Source organism: Astyanax mexicanus, chromosome 2, assembly GCF_023375975.1.
Source record: "Astyanax mexicanus isolate ESR-SI-001 chromosome 2, AstMex3_surface, whole genome shotgun sequence".
In the NCBI taxonomy this organism is placed as follows: domain Eukaryota; kingdom Metazoa; phylum Chordata; class Actinopteri; order Characiformes; family Acestrorhamphidae; genus Astyanax; species Astyanax mexicanus.
In genome coordinates, this window is record NC_064409.1 from 32,407,076 (window position 1) to 32,426,692 (window position 19,617).

At 39.3% G+C, this 19,617-nt stretch overlaps 1 protein-coding gene across 7 annotated transcripts in view; it reads right to left on the reverse strand.

The window, feature by feature from the left end:
* The window catches only part of abcc9 (ATP-binding cassette, sub-family C (CFTR/MRP), member 9), a 61,330-nt gene that overhangs the window by 3,803 nt on the left and 37,910 nt on the right, over positions 1 to 19,617 (reverse strand). For 4 of the 7 annotated variants that reach the window (XM_049474229.1, XM_007229731.4, XM_049474230.1 and 1 more), the window contains 17 exons: positions 19,293 to 19,430; positions 18,813 to 18,938; positions 18,442 to 18,541; positions 17,477 to 17,754; positions 17,233 to 17,384; positions 16,632 to 16,701; positions 16,252 to 16,409; positions 13,962 to 14,054; positions 12,956 to 13,058; positions 11,152 to 11,262; positions 10,297 to 10,417; positions 6,705 to 6,835; positions 6,133 to 6,211; positions 3,087 to 3,195; positions 2,087 to 2,190; positions 1,734 to 1,867; positions 1,414 to 1,476 (listed from right to left, as the gene is read on the reverse strand). In XM_049474229.1, coding sequence (XP_049330186.1) covers positions 1,414 to 1,476; positions 1,734 to 1,867; positions 2,087 to 2,190; positions 3,087 to 3,195; positions 6,133 to 6,211; positions 6,705 to 6,835; positions 10,297 to 10,417; positions 11,152 to 11,262; positions 12,956 to 13,058; positions 13,962 to 14,054; positions 16,252 to 16,409; positions 16,632 to 16,701; positions 17,233 to 17,384; positions 17,477 to 17,754; positions 18,442 to 18,541; positions 18,813 to 18,938; positions 19,293 to 19,430 — 2,070 coding nt within the window. Of the gene's footprint in view, positions 1 to 770; positions 934 to 1,413; positions 1,477 to 1,733; positions 1,868 to 2,086; positions 2,191 to 3,086; positions 3,196 to 6,132; positions 6,212 to 6,704; positions 6,836 to 10,296; positions 10,418 to 11,151; positions 11,263 to 12,955; positions 13,059 to 13,961; positions 14,055 to 16,251; positions 16,410 to 16,631; positions 16,702 to 17,232; positions 17,385 to 17,476; positions 17,755 to 18,441; positions 18,542 to 18,812; positions 18,939 to 19,292; positions 19,431 to 19,617 lie in introns of all 7 variants that reach the window. The other 3 variants (XM_022671264.2, XM_022671263.2, XM_007229726.4) reach the window with 1 other exon arrangement.

Below are 19,617 nucleotides of genomic sequence, written 5' to 3' on the forward strand. Positions count from 1 at the left end.
CTTCTAATTTAGCTTCGGAGGGGAAAAGTATACAAAACTGTAATTCTTAAAAAAAAATCATTTTCTTTCAAAGATAAACAAATGATCGATGTAAATCTACATAGATTTCTCTCCTGAAAACTGGTTAGTTGGGTGAGTAAAGCACTTCTGTTTATTTACAGTAAGCTTAGATTTCCAATATTCCAATAACATGGATACCAGCAGGGCTTAGCGCTAGTAAACGCTGCCCAACAGCGCTACACCGAGGAACCCTGAGTGTTCCCGTAAGCCTGGGCGCCATCAGCTAGCGATGAGTCCCACTTAGCTTGATTTAACACTGTAAAACGTGGGCTACAGTCCGATATACTCACCTCTGAATGCCGAAAAAGAGCTAGCGCTGCAGTTAGCGGCTAATGTTAATACTGCTCCAGCCTTACTGCTGGAGAACCTTTACTGAAACTCCTTAATAACGCTGTACAGCGGAGTGGCTTTACTGCTCCTAACAACCTGACTGTGAGAATCAATTCATCATAGGGGCACCGAATTATAAGGCACACTGTTGATTTTTGGGAAAATGTAAATATTTTAAGTGTGCATTATAGTGCGAAAAATACGGTAGTTTATTGGCAACTGGATAATGACTGACCAGATTATACGCTCGCCCTAGAATCAGTGTGTTTTTACCCCCATATTACTCTTGGGTGCACATTTGTATACTGGTTAACTGCCTGCCCCTGCTGGTAAGTGAGGGTAGTAGTAGCTAGTAGCTAAGCAATTATGTGATTACCAACCAGGATGCCCAGGTGGTTCTGCGGGTTACTTGTGCGTGCGCACGAGAATGCTGAAGAGGCTGTCCTCCTGCGCTAACAGGTTAGCAGCGCTGTCGCACTCGACCAGAATCCCAGAGGAAAACACCAGCACCTGCTCCGCCTCCAGGATGGAGGCGACCAGATGCTGTGCCACAGAAAGAAAGAGAGAGAAAGTGCCAGAGAGAAATAAGAGAGAAGAAGGTGAAAGAGGAGAGAGACATACAAATAGAAAATGAAAAGTGGATGAGGACAGGAAAAATGGGATTTTAGAAAAGTTCAGAAAGTAAGAGGATAGGGACTAGGGCCTTATCTATAAGTGCAGTGATTAGTAAAAGAACATTTAACAGATTGAATTAACTTACAGAGAACTCCATCAATAAGCCATGATTTCATTCTATTAACTACTTTTTCACAAAATATATGCAAGAAATCGGAACATTACAGCAGTAATGCAAGAGACTACTTAAGGCAAGACACTAGAAAGGACATCTCTGGCAAGAATTACGAGATTTACAGGTTCCTTTTTTAAGAGCCATTTTGGATACGAGTCCAACAAATCAATTGCAAACTTTCCCACAATGCAGCAACAAGTAACTTATGGTGTTTAGTATAAGACAAAACTTACTGCGATGGTGACGACAGTGCGGTCAGCAAACGCTGTCATCACTACCTTCTGTAAAATGTTCTCCTGCGAAGACAAATGTACAAAGAGTTTAAGCAACTGCTATTTTAAAATGTGAAGGCTTCATATAAACTATCTGATGTAGAACACTGTTATCACTGCCTGTGAAATTCAAGGTCTGTGCTTTGAAGCCAGGTGGAATAAATCTCTGGTCAACTGGCCGTAGAAAATGTTATAAGGGAAATAGAGTTTGTTGCCAGAATGCAGCTGCAGGCCTGGCTCTGGGGTAGAAGAGTAAAAGAAACAGAGCAGACAGCTTTTACCGTGGCCATGTCAATGGAGGCTGTGGCTTCATCCATGATGAGGATGCTGCTCTTGCGGACAAAGGCTCGGGCAAGGCAGAAGAGCTGACGCTGACCCACGCTGAAGTTCTCCCCTCCCTCTGTTATTACAGCATCTACAGAACACATGGGGATGTTTTTTTGGGGGGAAGAAGGTGATCATAAATCAGACATTGCAGCTATCATGCATAATAACCACTTAAAATCCTAGGCTAACATCAGGCCATTTCATCTTTAAAAGTCATAGTTTTTGCTTGTGATGATTAAATCATTTAATATTAGAAATTAAAAAAACTTGTGCAGTACTAAATGAAGTTCTATTATTACAACCGTACCCAGCCCTCCTGGGAGAGCTTTCACCATATTCTTCAGCTGGGCGATTTCGAGAGCCTCCCATAGCCTGTCATCTGTGCAGGTGCGCTCTGGGTCGAGGTTAAATCTGTAAAGGAATGCACACAGAAAAACTCAAAAAGATTAGAGAAGACAAGTAAAAACACACTAATATATAAACACAAAATGCTTTATCCAAACATGCCGGTAGTGTGCATCTAGTGCATCTACAATGCTTGAAAGAAGCACAATATGTGACCATAAGAGGCAAACACAACGAGCCAAGTTCCTTTAATTCCACTGGGGAAAAAGTCCTACCACAATAGATTTCTTTATCACTGAACTGTATTTCCCACTGAGTGCACTGCGAAAAAGCCTGCCATGCTGTCCTGGGTCTTGGCCCTCTGTGTCTCTGAGCCACCAGGCCTTTGCTATATTAGCACAGATTCTCCAGGGACAGGCAAGCTATTAACTCTGCTTCATGTAAACCATCACTGTGGCAACAGGCTGCCCAAAACCCACCCCCAAAAATGATGCAATGGGGATGTGCTTTCATTCGCTCTTCTCTTTAAACAACCTTTCCAGCGTGTCTGTCCACCACAAAGCTTTCTCTTTTAGGGTAGAGGAATAGAAGAACTTGAGGCAACTGCTTCACAGTGGCCCTGTTGATGAAGGCTGTTAACACTGAACAAATTCTGATCCTAATGATTTTATCAAGCTTGATACAGAAAATGGCAGAAAAAAAATCTGTCATGGCACTAATAATTACATTGTGCATTTAACAGGTTTATGCAGTTCTCTAAAAATAAAACATCCTCAATCTGTTTTCTCATTAAGTGATGAGGAAGTGCTTGTTTATTATCACTGGCCTTGTCTGTTTGAGTTAGAATTGATCCTTAGCTTTCTCCTCCAGAAGAAAGCAAGAAAGATCAAGTGAGAGAGAGAGAGAGAGAGAGAAGAAAAACGATAGAGAGACAGAGAATCTGCTTGTGTGTTTGTTAATACCGAATGGAGCCACTGAACAGGACTGGATCCTGAAGAATGATGGACAGGCGGGATCTCAGAGTCTGCAGGGGCAGTTTGCAAATATCAATGCCGTCTATTATGATTTTTCCTGTTGGGAAACAAGAAAGGAAAGTTCAGTTCAGGTATTTATTTTTAATCTGTAAAAACATGTCTATTCTACCTTTTATAGCAAGTTATTTAATAGCTTTTTAGAACTGAATTAATGAAAAATAATCTGTTTAAAAATGAAGTGGAAAAAAAGAAAGCGTTGAAAGGAAAACAGTTTGTCTTTCCAGCACAGCTGATCATACCATAATCATAACCATCAGCTTTTGGAACGGCAAAACCTAATCCTAGATCATCACCCTGCTTTCGCGAAGTCCAACATTTTGTGCTGGAAAGCGAGAGAGATCCAATATTAAACCATTCAGGCTTCTCACTTTAGCTTTATATGGACACACAGCGAGTGTGTGTTTACTCATTCCCAACTTTAACGGATTTTACTAAGCACAAGTCATGTTCAGAAAATGAGTGTGCGTATTGTTGAGTTTGGCCGCATTATAACTCACTGACCTAAAGGGGGGAAAAAAACTATTCTGCAGTTACATTAAGTGAAATAATGCCAAATTGATAACCGACGTACTTAAATGACTGCTTCTAATTAAAATACATATATACACAGTCAAGTCAGAATATTAAGACCACCTCCTTTCTACACATCTCATCAGCTCCACTGAAGTTATCATAGCACTTTGTTGTTTGGTAATTACTGTAGTCCATCTGTTCTCTATTTACCCTGTTATTTAATGTTTAGGACCCCACAAGACCACCACACAGCAGGTATTATTTGGGTGGTTGATCATTCCCAGCACTGCAGTGACACTAACATGGTGGTCTGTGTTATGCTGATATGAGTAAATCAGACACAGCAGTGCTGTGATGTAAAGTCAGAGACAGAAGTTAATCTGGTGGAGGACTATTCTCAGTGCAGTAGTGACACAGAGGGGTTCAAAAACTCCAGCAGCACTGCTGAAGTATCTGATCTACTTGCACCAGCAAGTGTTGAGAATGACTCACCACTTGATTATTATTGAATTATAGAACTACACAATGCTTCTACAGTGCTTAAACAAATAAAGGGGTCACTTAAACAACACAATGTAACTCCAAGTCAACCACACTTCTGTGAAATCAATCTGTCCAAATAGGAAGCAACACTGATTGTGAATTCATTTCACCTGCTGTTGTGCAAATGGAACAAACAACAGATATGAGAGGTGATAATGAGAGGTAATTAGCAAGACAACCCCAACAGTGTGGTTCTGCAGGTGGTGACCACAGACCTTTTCTCTGTTCCCATTCTTTCTGGCAGATGTTTTGGTCACTTTTGCATTTTGTCAGTTCTCACAATAGAGGTAGTATGCTGCGGTGTGACGGTGTCTACAACCCACAGAAATTGCTCAGGATGGCACATCAGTGCAAGCTGTGGCAAGAAGTTTTGCTGTGTCTGTCAGCACAGTGTCCAGAGCATGGAGCAGATACCAGAAGACAGGCCAGTACACCAGGAGACATGGAGGAGGCCATAGGAGGGCAACAAGGAGGAACAGGAGGAGCACTGCCAGAGCCCTGCAAAGTGACCTCCAGCAGGCCACTAATGTCCATGTTTCTGCTAAAACTGTCAGAAACACACTCAAGGAGGGTGGTATGAGGGCCCAACATCCACAGATGAGCGTTGTGCTCACAGCCCAACGCCATGCAGGGCAATTGGCATTTGCCAGAGAACACCAAGATTGGCAGATTCACCATTGGCGCTCTGTGCTCTTCATGGATGAGGGCAGGTTTACAGCATGACCGGTTTGGCAGTGGGTCAGTAATGGTGTGGGGAGGCATTTCTTTGGAGGACTGCAGTTGGGTACCGGGATGAGATCCTCAGACCCATTGTGAGACCATATGCTGGTGAACTGAGCCTTGGGTTCCTTCTGATGCATGAAAATGCTAGACCTTATGTGGCTGAAGTGTGTCAGCAGTTCCTGCAGGACGAAGGCATGCTATGGACTGGCCTGACTGTTCCCTAGACCGGAATCCAATCCAGCACATCTGGCCACTCACACTACTGAGCATCATTTTAACTTGTCTTGAGGAATTTCCACTGAAGTTGGATCAGCCTGTCATTTAATTTCCGCTTTGATTTTGAGAATGATTCCAAATGGGATTTTATGTTATTTTGTTCTCAACAAATTCCACTATGTAATAAATGAAGATTTTCAACTGGAATATTTCATTCATTGAGATCTAGGATGTGTTATTTTAGTGTTCCCTTTCTTTTTTTGAGCAGTGTATATAATCATTGGAGCTGAACAATGGATAGTGAGTGTAGAAACAAGGAGGGGTCATAATATTAAAATCTTAACAAGAACAAAACATTACATATTTACATATTTATACACATAACAATATATGATATTTAATGTAATGTAACAGGGTTTTCTATTAGTACAGCTGTGGCACAAAGGCAAAAAACTCAAGTAAAAGGGTGTATCACATGGTCTGGGGGTAATGTTAAGCACTAGTTTAAGTCTCAACAAATCCGTGACCAAAGTGCTGGAGTGCTCTAAAAGCTAATGCGTCCACATGACATCACCGTCGCTTGTCAAAGTGACAGGAACCATAAGCAGCGCAGCATAAACAAAGGAAGCAAAAGACTAGCCAAAATGTTTCTGAAGCTGGGCACAGAGTGTTCTCTATCTATAAGATTCTCTATAAAATGAACAGTTTAAACAAACAAAACAAACAAATTCTTTATGTTTAAAAGCTATTTACTTTAAACTCTATGAAAAAATCATCCAGGGCTAGTTCTCAGGACAGTTCTAAAAACCTGTTTAAAGGACAGGTGCTGCTGGACTGAAATCTGCATGCTTAAAAAGAGTTATGTCAAGTTTAATATGATGGCGCACTTCAGCTTCCCTCTAAAGTCAAACTACTGTAAGCACAGGCACAGGCAGACTGTGACAGATGCTCTTAAATGAGCAGGAGAAAAAAGATATACCTTCAAACACATCCACCATGTTGAAGAAGGCCAGAGACAGCGAGGACTTTCCACTGCCTGTTCTACCGCATATGCCCACCTGAATAAAAAAAAGAATAAAAGAGAATAACGAGAGAGTAAAAAAACAGCAGCTACATTTCAGCCCACAAAAATGTCTCCATTATTTAGACATTAGACATTGGTGATGATGCAGATAGGTGAAAAAGATCCCAAGTGGTCTGCTTTTATGTCATGAAAATCAAAAAAATGCTCCGAGTGTTCTGTTTCAGTGTGCCTCAGGTAGCGTACTTGTGAAGAGTCGTGATGACGTTAGCGCTTGGATATGAAAGACGTGAGAAAATAAACACAGTTGTGACAAAACCTCCAGCTGGGTGACACTGAGGAGCCTGCCTGTAGCACTTCAGCTGTCTGTGGTGTGATGTGAACTGAATGTGGCACTTGTTCTCTGTGTTTGAACAGCACCACAACAACGTGGATCTTTATCCATGAGAATGATGGATTGTCCACATTTGTTAAAAAAAAAGCACAGAAGTAGGATTTACACATAACATGGTTATGCAGGTGCTTCCTACCTTCTGTCCAGGGTTGATGAAGGCATTAACGTGTTTCAGAACAGGTTTCAGCATTGGGTCGTATCTCACACATAGATCCTGGATCTTAATCTCACCGTGCTGGGGCCAGTCCTCTGGAACCTGGGACACGTCTAGAGACAAAGAACAAAAGCACAAAGAACCCAATGAGATGATTAACATTTGAATCTGATTGTAATGCCACAGGCACTTCTGATTCTTATTTTCCTCCATTTTCCTTTATTGATCATTATAATACTGCATAAAACTACACATTCTTGTATCCTCTTGTGTTAAGAATGTATACATCCTAACTGTGCCGGGTTGGGAGCTGCCAGTGAGAATTATTATCACACTTTAAGAAAAGAAAAATGTCTCAAATCTTCAGTGAAGAAACACATGCCAACTTCTTTATTTATTTTTAGCTGTATAAGGAGTAGAAAGGTGCCAAATTTACTTTTAGGACTACGCATTTAGTTAAAATTCCACAAGTGCAGACTATTTGAATAATGAGAAGCAGAAATTATTCTATTTCCTAAGACTAAATTTTGGAGGTGTAAAAACTCTGACAGAAGCTCTTCAAGTATTACTCACATGACCTTACAGAACACCAGCAGCAATTTTGAACGAGAGTTGAAATTAATTATATTTGACTACTAAATATTAAAACCAAAACGAAGTGAAAGCAAATGGAGATTTCACACTGTTATTCAAGAAGTTGATATTTGCTTTTATTTATGAGCAGTCTGTTGAAGTTAGGGACCTTTTATGAGATTATTTATTGAAAAATGAGAATATGTTAAAAGGTGTTGTTAGAAAATGCGGGATGAAACTGAACAGCCTCCACCACAAAGAAGACCCAATCAATTCTTGCTTATCTTAGTCATCCCTGGGTTTACACTGCTGATTGCAGATTAGAACTCTGATTGTAGATTTATTTCTGCCAGAATGTAAGACAAATACATTACATTACATTACATTACATTTGGCAGACGCTTTTGTCCAAAGCGACTTACAATAGTCAAGTACAATGTAAAATAAGTTTCAAGGTAAAACATCTTTGGATAGGGATAAAAGGAGGACAAGGGGAGTAATAGGATAGAGGAGTGAAGGAGAGGAAGAAGGAAATGAGGTTAGAAGTAGTTAGTGTGTTAGAGGTGTTAAGAGAGTAAGTGAGTTAAGAGAGTAAGTGCTCTTTGAAGTGCTCTTTGAATAGATTGTGATTCTATTGCTATGTAACTGTGCTGATATATATCAGAAAGCTAAGCTGATGATTGTTTTTATATTTTTTTACTGTTGGCTGTGCAGCAAATTGGCCCCCAGGGGGCAAAATAAAGTATACCGTACTGCTTACCTTACCTTGTTAAGTAGGTAGGTAGCTAGTAAGGGTACACTGTGTTGTTTGCGACACATAATTAGATCAGCCAATCAGAGGAAACATGATCTGCACAATTTAAGGTAGAACAAATACAAAACAAAGTTAAGCTTTACATAAAGGTATGTTATTAATATTTACCAACTTTGCCAGTATGTTTGGGAATTGACTAAATAACTCTGATTCTGATATCGCAGAATGTGAAAAAATAAACAAATTGATTGTTTCTATCCTCTTTTATCTTGAAATCTAACTGTACAGTAAATTACTGATCTTGACAGTTGACCTGGGGCTTCGTCCCCATGACCACAGTAAATCAGTACCAAATTTCTTTTTAAATATGTATAATTTGTAATACACTCTTCAAGCATTCTTTAGTAAAGCCAAAAATTTGACATAGAACCATTAGCTTTTAAAAATGGTTCTATATATAGCATCAAAAAAGGATTCCAGTCGATAAGTCAAAAAACACTTTAACGTACTGAATCACTCTTTAATTCTCTTAGATTTAATGATTAATAACTAATAAATAAGCGTACAGTTCAAAGGGTTCCAAACAAAGCAGATTCTTCGAAATACTACTACTTAGGGATAAAAATAGACATAATAGATGTAACTCAAGAAAACAATGAAAAAAGAAACAGTACTTAGGCTAGACAAGACTCAAGTGCAACCCAATACCTCTTTATGTGAATAAAGTGTATAGATAAGACCTTTAAGAAGTGTTTAGACTGCTAACATTAGTAGTCAAGTGTTCAGTAAGGTCTGTAATAAAAGCAAAGTGTGGCCTCAGAAATAACTGTCTGTGTGTTGCACTCACTGTCCTCTAGACTAAAGCCATCTCAGTCTCAACAACTGCTCTTGTGAGCCAAAGCGCTTTGACTGCAGGCAACAAAGGAGCATGAATCACCATGGTGGAGAGGAAAAATACAGCAGATGACAAGCAAAGTGCTTTTACGACCTGCCATCATCAAGACTATCTAACACTGGGTCCGGATTCCAGAGTTTAGACTCTTTCTAGCGGGATTTCTTTCCATTGCGTCATTGAGGAGGAGGGAGGGCCTTTCTTTGTCAGTGGGGAGTCTTTGCACTATCACCAAAGCTCCAGCGATGCTCCTACTGCAGCATCTCCCTGTCTCCTCTCCTCTACTCGTCATCCTTCCCTCTCAGCCATCCGTCGCTCCCCAGAGAGATGAGTGTTTACAGTCTCAAATGAGTCTGTGTCTCTTGTCATGCTGTTATGGAAACTGCATCTGCAAACCTGGAAGCTCTCTTATTGGGAAATGCGATGAGTGTCACACATTCCCACATGCGGACAGTAGGACAGGAAACAGGAAATGTGGGGATTTCTGTTGTTGGGGTCAGCCTGTCTTTTTCTAGACCAACCAAAACAATTACTGCACAAAGAATGGGAAGTCACAAACCAGGCCAGGGCAGATGGATTAAATTTATGAGATTAAGAGACAAGCGTTCACATTCACAAAGCTTGGCAGAGTCAGAGTCCTGATCTAGGATCAGATTCCTCTCTTATGAATGATGACCTTACTGACAAGAACAGATCCTAGATCAACACTCATACTCTGACAAGCTTAATGAATACTGGCTCAGATCTGGAGCAGCATTGGTATTTCACACCCCAATGAATGTGTGTCTTAAGCCATATCCTACCCAGTGATAGAACTCTTGCATCTGGACTGCAATTGAAAAAACTGGAGAACCAGTGAGCTTTTTTCGGTCACATGACATCATGTTCAGTAGCTCCTCCATTTCCACTTTATTGTTGTATTCACGTGGATCTCCGTGGAAACACGCACCCAAAGTGTAATTACTATGCGTGGCAGTGGACAAATAGCTATTTTATTAAACATGAGGTGGCTAAACTCAGAGATGTACGTCTGGATGGAACTCAAATTACGGGAGGATGCCGGAGTTCAGAGAAAAAAAATAGGCAATTCTGCCTGTAATTTTCTCAGAGGACTTGTGTGAAAAACACATACACTGTCGTTTCAGGCAGGAATAAAATCACAGAGGACCCCTATAAAAGAGAAAATTACCCTGAGAATCTAATCCTGTCTGGATAGTGCTTTAGAAAGTTATTCTAAATACTTTACGAGACTTGTGATGAGTGTGTTATGAATTACTTTATTTAAACGTGTTTACTATTTCCACATTATTGTTAAATGCATGTGTTAGAGCACTGAAAGAAAAAGAATGTGGTACCTATAGAACCCTCATAGTTCTCTGACTCTGTGCTCAGGAAGCTGTTGACCTTCTTAACTGCAGCCATCTGAACCTCCAAATCTGCCAGGTTCCTCACCACCCAGTTTAGATAGTTTGTCACCTGCTCACAACAAAGAAACACACAAAATAGAACAAGTAAATAAAAATCTTGTAAACTGGGCCTCCAACTTAGATAACAGTAAACCTGCATTGGAAAAGCAGCCTTGTAAATAGAGTACGTAATACAGTTACGTAATAATCCATTTTCAAAAATGACAGATTAATTCAGAGCACAACATTTTAATATGGTAATGTGTGTGATCAATTATAATAGATAATTTTAGCACAGAACATCTTTAAAAGGGTCATGTTTTGCATTTTTTACATACCCTATTAACATTGTTTGAAGTCATAATATAACAATCACCTTGTCCAAATTTGAAAGGAAAACTGTTTGGAAGGCATCAGGGTTGTGACATCTTAATCGTGAACACATTTACACATAAGTAATGATGTATAATCATAACCTATCTTTTGGAAGACATACCTAAAATTTTGGTCTAAATTTTACAGTTTGTTCCACATTTCAGTCTCGACAGCTTTGCAGGGCACCCAATTAGAACATTGGTCATTTACATATATCAGTCATAAAGGAACAATAACAGACAATAAGCTTAGGAGATCATATTTAAAGATAATTTGGAGACACTAGTCATGAAAAACAGATGGCAAAGGTAAAATAAGGTAAAATAACATGCATTTCCAGCCGACTATAAAATATGAAATCATACATCCCCTTCAAAAATGAGCTAAGAGTTATCATTACACAAAGCCAGAAAAATGTTTTTCACTCACAGTGAGGGCGTATGTTAGACCCAGCCCAACCAGACCAGACTGGAGTCTAGAGAAAGGCATCCAGATGGCAGCCACAGCAGCCGTGAGTACAATCACAGCACCTAAGTAATCCTGAAAGTGGAAAAATATAAACACAAAGTTCATTTACACAATACTGCTACACTGGTATTACCAATATATTATTACCATTTTCTGTATCAATTTAATTGCATGGTCCATTATATATGCTCAACTGATGTTCAACTAACACACAACTGCATATACAGTGGTATGAAAACATTTGAGCTCTTCTGATAATGTTCATGATTTTCCTTTATAAATTCTTGGTTGTTTAGATCAGTAATTTCAGTATATCATATAGCAGCCGAACACAGTGACATTTGAGACGTGAAATTAAGTTTATAGGATTTACAGAAAGTGAGCAATAATTCTTTAAACTAAACTAAGCAGGTGCATCTTCTCTGCAGTGTGGCAACATGGGAGCCTCAACACAACTCTCAAATGACCTGAAAACAAAGATTGTTCAACATCATGGTTTAGGAGAAGGATACAAAAAGCTATCTCAGAGATTTCAGCTGATCAGTTTCCACTATGAGGAAATGAAGCACCACAGACACAGGAGGCAAAGGATGGTGTGTCAACAGTAATAGTCAACACACAGACCACCTCCAAAGACCTACAACATCATCTTTCTGCATCATTAAACTACTGAGCGCACTTTACACAAGGAGAGGCTGTATGGGAGAGTAATGCAGAAGAAACCTTTTCTGAGCACACGCCACAAACAGAGTCGCTTGAGGTATGCTAAAGCACATCTGAACAAGCCAGCTTCATTTTGGAATAAGGTGCTGTGGACTGATTAAACTAAAATTGAGTTATTTGGAGGGCAGTATGTATGGCAGAAAAAAAACACAGCATTCCAAGACACACTTTCCTGCCCCCCCAGGAGGGTGGTGGTGGTTCATCATGCTGTGGGGCTGTGTGATCAAAGCAGGTACTGGGAATCTTGTTAAAGTTGAGGGTCACATGGATTCCAGTCAATATCAGCAGATTCTTGAAAATCCAAGATTCCAAGATTCAGTCGGGGTTGGATACTTAGACAAGATAATGACCCTAAACACTGCCTAGACCTGAATATTATAGAAAATCTGTTGCGTGATTTAAAGCGCACTGTTCATGCTCAGACATCAATCGAATATGACTGAATCTGAGATGTTTTTTAAAGAAGAATGGTCCAAAATACCTTCAACCAGAAGCCAGACTCTCATTGGAAGCTTTAGGAGGCTGTTATTTCTGCAAAAGGAGGATCTACTAAATATTGATGTATTTTTTTTGTTGGGGTGCCCAAATGTATGCACTTGCATATTTTTGTTTATAGAATTATTGCACACTTTCTGTAAATCCTATAAACTTTATCTCACTGATTACATATCATTGTGTTCATCTGCTATACAATATTTTTTAACTAAAATTGCTGATTCAAACATCCAATGATTTATAAAAGAAAATCATGAAAGTGCTCAGGGGTGCAGAAACTTTCATTCCATTGTGTATTAAATGCAATTGAACTCTAAAAGTGATGTTGCATTATATATATATATATATATATATTTAGTTAAATGTTAGTTAAATGCCAGTTGAGCCTCTATGAGGCATCTACAATCCAAGGTGTTACACCATTTTCTACTGAAAGTACAGGGACATGTAAAAAAGTTTTTTGCACTTACTAATACTCAGCCATGTTTTTTGATAACATTAGCTCAGATTGTATAGCCCTGTTATTGGCTTAAGAAGTTGTACTTACTGTTCTGACCTCCAGCCACCGGTTGGCAGCAGAGAGAAAGAGGTACGCTGTGTTGTTGGTGTCGGTCAGCTCCAGCATTCTCTGCTTAAAGCGAGCCTCATGTCTGAGGGAAGAGCCATCAATGTAAAATGAAACTAAACCACTGGCTACGTGACACAACACCATCTCTAACATGACTTTGACTACATAGTAGCAGAGGAGGCTATGGGTGACTTTAATAAGTTTGTATGCAGAGTCTTAGCTTTGCTTTTTACACGACATATGAGCAAGAGCTGTTTATTATTGGATTACTGATCTTTTGTGAAAAGACAAACACAAAGAAAATGTTTATTAGAGTAGGATTAGTGCAGTTCCAAAAAGCTTTTACAACTGGCTAGATAGTTTATTATATGCTCCATAAGGGGTTTTGTATCATAACAAGAGCAAGAGCTTCTTGATCATGCTGACACCACGTTCACACTGATCTCACAGTTGGATCTCAGAGTAAAGACCTAAAGATCTTCTTGGGAATCAGAGGTTCTGGATGGAAATCTTTTGAGTCATAGCTAGAGAGGCATCTTATAAGCTAACATGCTCCATGCTGACTCTAATTCGGTGTCCCACAAAGCATGATGTTGGGTCGTTTTTGTTTTTCTTTATTACACTTGCTCTCTTGGCCAGTGTAATATGCTTAGAATTGCCTGGTTGTTCCTTCTACCAGAAATCATCACTACAATCTTGTCTACAATTACAGCACCTCAACTGAAAAAACACCTTGAAAATCATGTCTGAAAAAAACACAAAGCTTTTTTGAGCAATTTTTACATTTTATCTAGGACGGCCACCCAGGTGCTTATTTCAGTTTCTTTTTAGACTACTGCAGCTCCCTACTGGCTAGTGTTTTTGTATATGTAATCAGAACACAACAGCACAACTCATTTTCATTCTTCCTAACTCCTTCCCTTTCTTCAGCTTAGAGTAACCTATATGCTATTCTGAAAAGAAATCCAGAAGAAGTAGTACCTACCTAAAAGCTCTAATTGTAGTAAGTCCTTCTGCAGTTTCTGAAAAGTGGCAGAGCAAAGGGAGCTGAGTGGAGTCATCCAGGTCTTGCAGATCTCTGAAATAGATAGACAGTGAAATACTATAAAACACTTTATACATTTTTTAAGTTTTAACAGTTCTTTTATGTTGCTTGGTTGAAATAAAAATAAAACAGATAGATTAATTTATAAATCTATATTTTGACTCTTTATGCCACCTGGACTGGAGTCTCCTTTGTCTGACCTGTCCTTAATCTGCCTTTTAAACTCACGTTGAGAAATACAAGAACAAAACAACAATTTAGAACTGTACCTACTTAATGTATACAAATTTGCATGTCATGCCATGTCATTATGTAGTGCCATTTTTTTGCAGTTAAAGCTTCACTAGGTAGGATTGAGATTTTGTGCTCGTGGGTCCCCCTAAAGTTGCAGAGTGTAATACATTTTTCAGGCGGATTACTTTCTCTTTCTCGTTTTCTGGCTTTCACAGACATACTTGGTCTCTTTCCAGCTTCTGCCAGAGTGTCTGTATGTTAGGTTGTAAAGAAGGAACCAGTAGTCCTTGTAGAACTGTTAGAACTAAAGGTCGGAAAGCAGGTCGCAGTTCTCGCGAGCATTGGTCGCGGCCACCTCAGAAAACTTACAGAGCACGGCACAGACACGAGAGCACCGCTATTCCTCCTATTACACCTCAATGGAGCGCTGCAGTGAGTTTCAAGCTGTAATTTTACTTCTTTAAAAAGATCAAAAATCAAGGAAATCCTTGATAGTGCTGCTTTAAGACAGGTCTGAATTTCATTTCACAGTAATGTGCATTTCATTGTATTTGTTGTATTTGGCTAATAAAATATCCTAACCAAATTACGACAGGCAATATATGCAGGAATTGGCAAAACAACTCTAAAACACACCCAGAAATGTTGTTCAAACTTAAGCTTATTTAATGAGTAGAAGTTGCTAGCCCAGAGTCTAATACAGCAAATTAAGATGGGATAGATCTTCTTTAATAAGTTGCAAATTAACATTTATCAGAAATTAGCTTGTACAAATTTGGTATTTGTGTACAGGCTTATCAAATACACTGACATGACAAAAGTCATGGGATAGCAGTATGTAAATTCATTATGAAGTGTTACCTTAGGGGATGGCCTGGGAACATCAGTACCTGTATACATTTTTTGGTGTTACCATATGAGCCTAAATACTGCAGAGTATGCTTATGGCAAGGTTGTGCGGACATTTAATATTCATCAAATCACAATGTTAGACTGAGTTTACTGAGAATGCATCATAAAAATAGAGCACAATGGGTGGTAATGATTGTGATCGGCAACATCTGGCTAGAACTGTCTGTGCATACAGATCCTTCAGGTCAGTGCAGCATTCTTTAGCTTCCATGGAAACATGGAAAAGTCATGGGATACCAATTATAGTCCCAAGTCCCATGACATTTGGAATATCTGTGTAATATAGCTTAAAATAACTGCTAAAACTACTAATTGTACAGTATTTCACAAGTAAAGACTTAAAATTTGACAGAGACATGTAGAATAAAGACTGGAAGCTTATAAATATCTTTGTAAACTGATAGGACAACACACATCCATTAAATTCTAAAATTGATTTTAGCAATAAGAGTTACAAAGCAATCAAAGAATATCATGGAATGGTGTTTAGGGACTAATTTGGGACCATTACTTTGCTTTGCACTTGCATGCTGTCTGCCAAGTACTTAAGCCCAGACTATCAGAGACAGTTCCCACGGTCCCAAGTCACCTGACCCTGATCTACCACAGCTGTTACCCCTTTAGCCTCAGTAGGCCTTTGTGTATTTATACCAGTCTGTTTGTCAATGTACTTTACTAGGTACTGCCCCCCTGTAAGCTTACTGGCTGTTACACCTGTCTGTCTGTTTGCATACCTGTTTATAATCCTGTTACTCGGTTTCCTGTCTCTGCTTGCCTCCTTTGACTCCTGGTTTGGATTCACTGTTTTATGAACTCTTTGCTCAGTTTATGTTACATTTGCATGCTTTGCCCTGGACTGTTTTGACTGCTAATAAACCTTAAGTTTTTGCTATAATATCTGTAAGTGTCTGGTCCATCAGCATTGCATAACAGTAAGCAGAACTTAAACTGTGTAGTAATTGAACTACATTGGTATGCTTGTTACTATACATATGTCTAAACTGATAAATTATGCGTAAAGGTAGGCAAAACATGGCAGCTGTGAAATCTAAATATGGAAGGAATCCTTTAGATAAGAACTTACTTGGATGCGACCCGGAAATACTTCTGGATAAAATAGAAGGCCACTGCAAGGGGGAACAGCGCAATAAGAAAGACTGGTGTAACAAAAGCAATGATGCCAATGGCCGAGAGACAGAGGAGAGTGGAGCGCGTGAGAGATTCCAGTGTTGGAGGAATGTGCTGGAAGGAGGGAGGGGGTGATAGGGAGACAGAACAAAAAAGAAACATTAGCACGTTGATGTTACATTTGCAACATAACAGCATGACGCTCAGCTGCTGTCGCTGAGTTTAAGCCTGTAGTGGCATCTCTGTGTGAGAGCACGAGCTCTTTTTTCTCAGCTGAGCTTAAATGACGTTGAAAGGCCAAAGCACAGGATCAGAGAGATGCTGATGCCTTCTTACCTGATCGATAATGTTGGTGTCGGCAGAAAAACGGTTGAGGATTTGGCCAAGTGGAGTGACGTCAAAAAATCTGACATAGTGAAAATATTACAAGTAATATAAGTAATACAGATAAATCAACAAAACAACTTTAAGAAAACATACTATACAATAAAGTATATTGTTTACAAACTTTTAAATAACAGTAAAGAGGTCATAAACAAAAATGTCACAGTAGAATTTTTCCATATCAAAAGCAATACTGAAAGCTTGATCACTGATCACGTGATCCATACTGATATGATTTTTTAATGATATAACTTCAGTTATTGTGCTACTCAAGCTGTTTAAGACCACATTAATTAGTATTAAAGCACTTTATTGGATTCATTTTTTCAAGATTCCTCAAATACTGATAAAATCAGTTTAAAAATAAAAAAAATAATTAGAATTTTGTATGGAAATTACTTCAATATTAGCACCTCAGTCTTAGCATTGCATATAAGCATTTATATCAAAAGTATTCCAAATCATTCAAAAGACACTTTGTCTTATTTTCCAGAAATAATATAGCACACTAATTAGAACACTGGCATTAGTCATTGTGTGTGTATGCAAATACCTAAGAGGAGCATGGATGATCTTGTTGAGCAAGTTATGGTGCAAATTAGTGGCAGCAGAAAGCCCCAGAAACTCTACAGTCAAAGAAGTGATGAGACACAGGACTATTCCAGCTCCACAGAGGATAATAAACACCAACAAGTAGGACTGGTCCTGTGGAACAAACACAAAACAAAACTTCACAACGAATATTCATGACTGAACAATACAACAAAAAGAGACGACAGCATTGCAGCATCGCTCACCTCTGCGTTCTGAGCTGCCCGAGTTGTGTCGTTAGTGGCAGTAGCGTCCGAGATGAACGAACTGATGGGGTCATTTGAAGCTGAGGAGGTCCAGTCTGCTAGCCAGTAGTCAATGGCCACCATGACGGAGTGCTTGGCCAGCTTTGAGGTGACCAGTAAGAAGACCAAGAAAAATCCACCAGAGGACAAGTAACGCCAGCACACTCTCCACGGGATCTTTGAGCGGCGGCTGGTGGTGGTAGACATGTTATCATCTTCGTCCTCCTCCTCTTCTTCCTCTGTCAAATTTCATTTCAATTAAGAAAGGGTTAAAAGATGTAAGGAACAAAAGTGTTTGGGTCTAATAAGAGTTGCAAAGTATAATGCTAATTGTTATTGTGATATTAGTAATACTGTAATACTTTGTAATACTGCAAAATGCTTTAACTTGCAAGTAAGACATCTAAAATGTTGAGCCCTTTTAAAGCTGATGTATATATGTTTTGGGATTTCGGGGATTGAGGGCAATCTTTTGTGAGAATGGGTAATTGCACCGAGCATGTGGAAGAATCATTTTAAATGGCGGGTGTGATGCGGTCTCCTTTCAGAGCCGAGAATCCGATTCCAGGTTATGTTCAGTCAGAGAGAGAGAGAGAGAGAGAGAGAGAGCACTCTGTCAGAAACTGCTGAGCTCTCTCCACCATTCAAATGGCAATCCGATATTAATCCTTGTTTTAGATCAGACTTTAAAGGCCTGTGTTACATCAGCTAAAAGGCACTTTTTAAGGCTAGAATCACATGTGCTCTCCCAATGATGGTGCCGACACTTAGACAGTTGGGACTCCCCCTCTATGAGCATGTTGAATAATCACAGTAACTCATTGGACCATGTCACAATTAATTCTTTACAGGTAATTTGGTCACATTGGGCATCCAGTGTCTACTTGTATGGATCACATATGGTAAAATGCGAGGAGAAAAATCACCCTCATCTTCATCATCTATTTGGTTCTTGGCTTCTCTGGAGTAGAATGCTCTTCTCAGAGTCTTCCTCTCCAACGTGGTCTGGCTCTCAATCTCTGTGTCCTAAAATGCACAACACTCACATCAATCACATCTCACAGCGCTGGGCAGCTAACATACAATCAATTGAATGTTGAAGCAATTGAAAATGAGTTGTAAACAGATCAGAACAGGAGTTCCGAAGTTACAACTAAAGGGCATTGCTCATTATTCATTGCTACAATAACCATTTATCACCCAGACATGCACTTGGACTACAGTGAAATAAGGCTGCTGTTGTTGCTGTTGTTTGGGTGAGCTGAAGTGGAAGAGGGATGTGGTGAAGAGGTCTGACCTTTTCTAGCTCCTGATCTTGTCTGTTCATCAGAGTCTTCCAGTGTTCATACAACTCCACATCATGAGTCTGAATATCCTTCAACGTTCCCTCTCTCAACACAGAGCCGTCCTTCATGGCTATGATCTGAGAGGAAGAAAAGGGATGGATGCTTGTGATTGACAACAAAAATCTCCATTGTTCACAGCAGAACATGGTCCTTACTAACTTACTAATGATCATAAATAAGGAAAGGGATAAAATGATCTAATTTGGGTCCAACCATGTAGCAAATGTGGAGCAAAGACAGTAGGGCCTAGAAACACCAAAGTTGGCCATAGCTTATAAAAGTAGAGAAATGACAATTGCATTTTGCAGCTATATTTATAAATGTAATTAAACTATCATTTAAATCATGTTAGGTTTAGCCAGATTATTTTAGTCTTTGCTCTGAAAGCTTGAAAAGGGCACAATTTTAAAATGTACCCTTAAAATACTGACCCAGTCAGCATGAATAAGGTACTGCAGTTTGTGGGTGACCAGGACCACGGTTCGTTTATCATCCTGCAGGAACTTCAGAATGCCTTCTTGCATCAGGTGGTCACTTAAATGGATGTCCAGAGCAGAAAATGGGTCATCCTACAGGCAGAAAACACACAAAAGCATGAAATGTGTTAGGGCTTGGTATTTACAATTAAAATGCACAAAAACTGATAAAAAAAAAAGTGGTGCACAATCAGATAACTGAATACCAACCAGCCCAATGTTATTCCAGTTTGCTGAATAAATCTGATTATTTAAGTATTTAACACTGAATATTATTCTT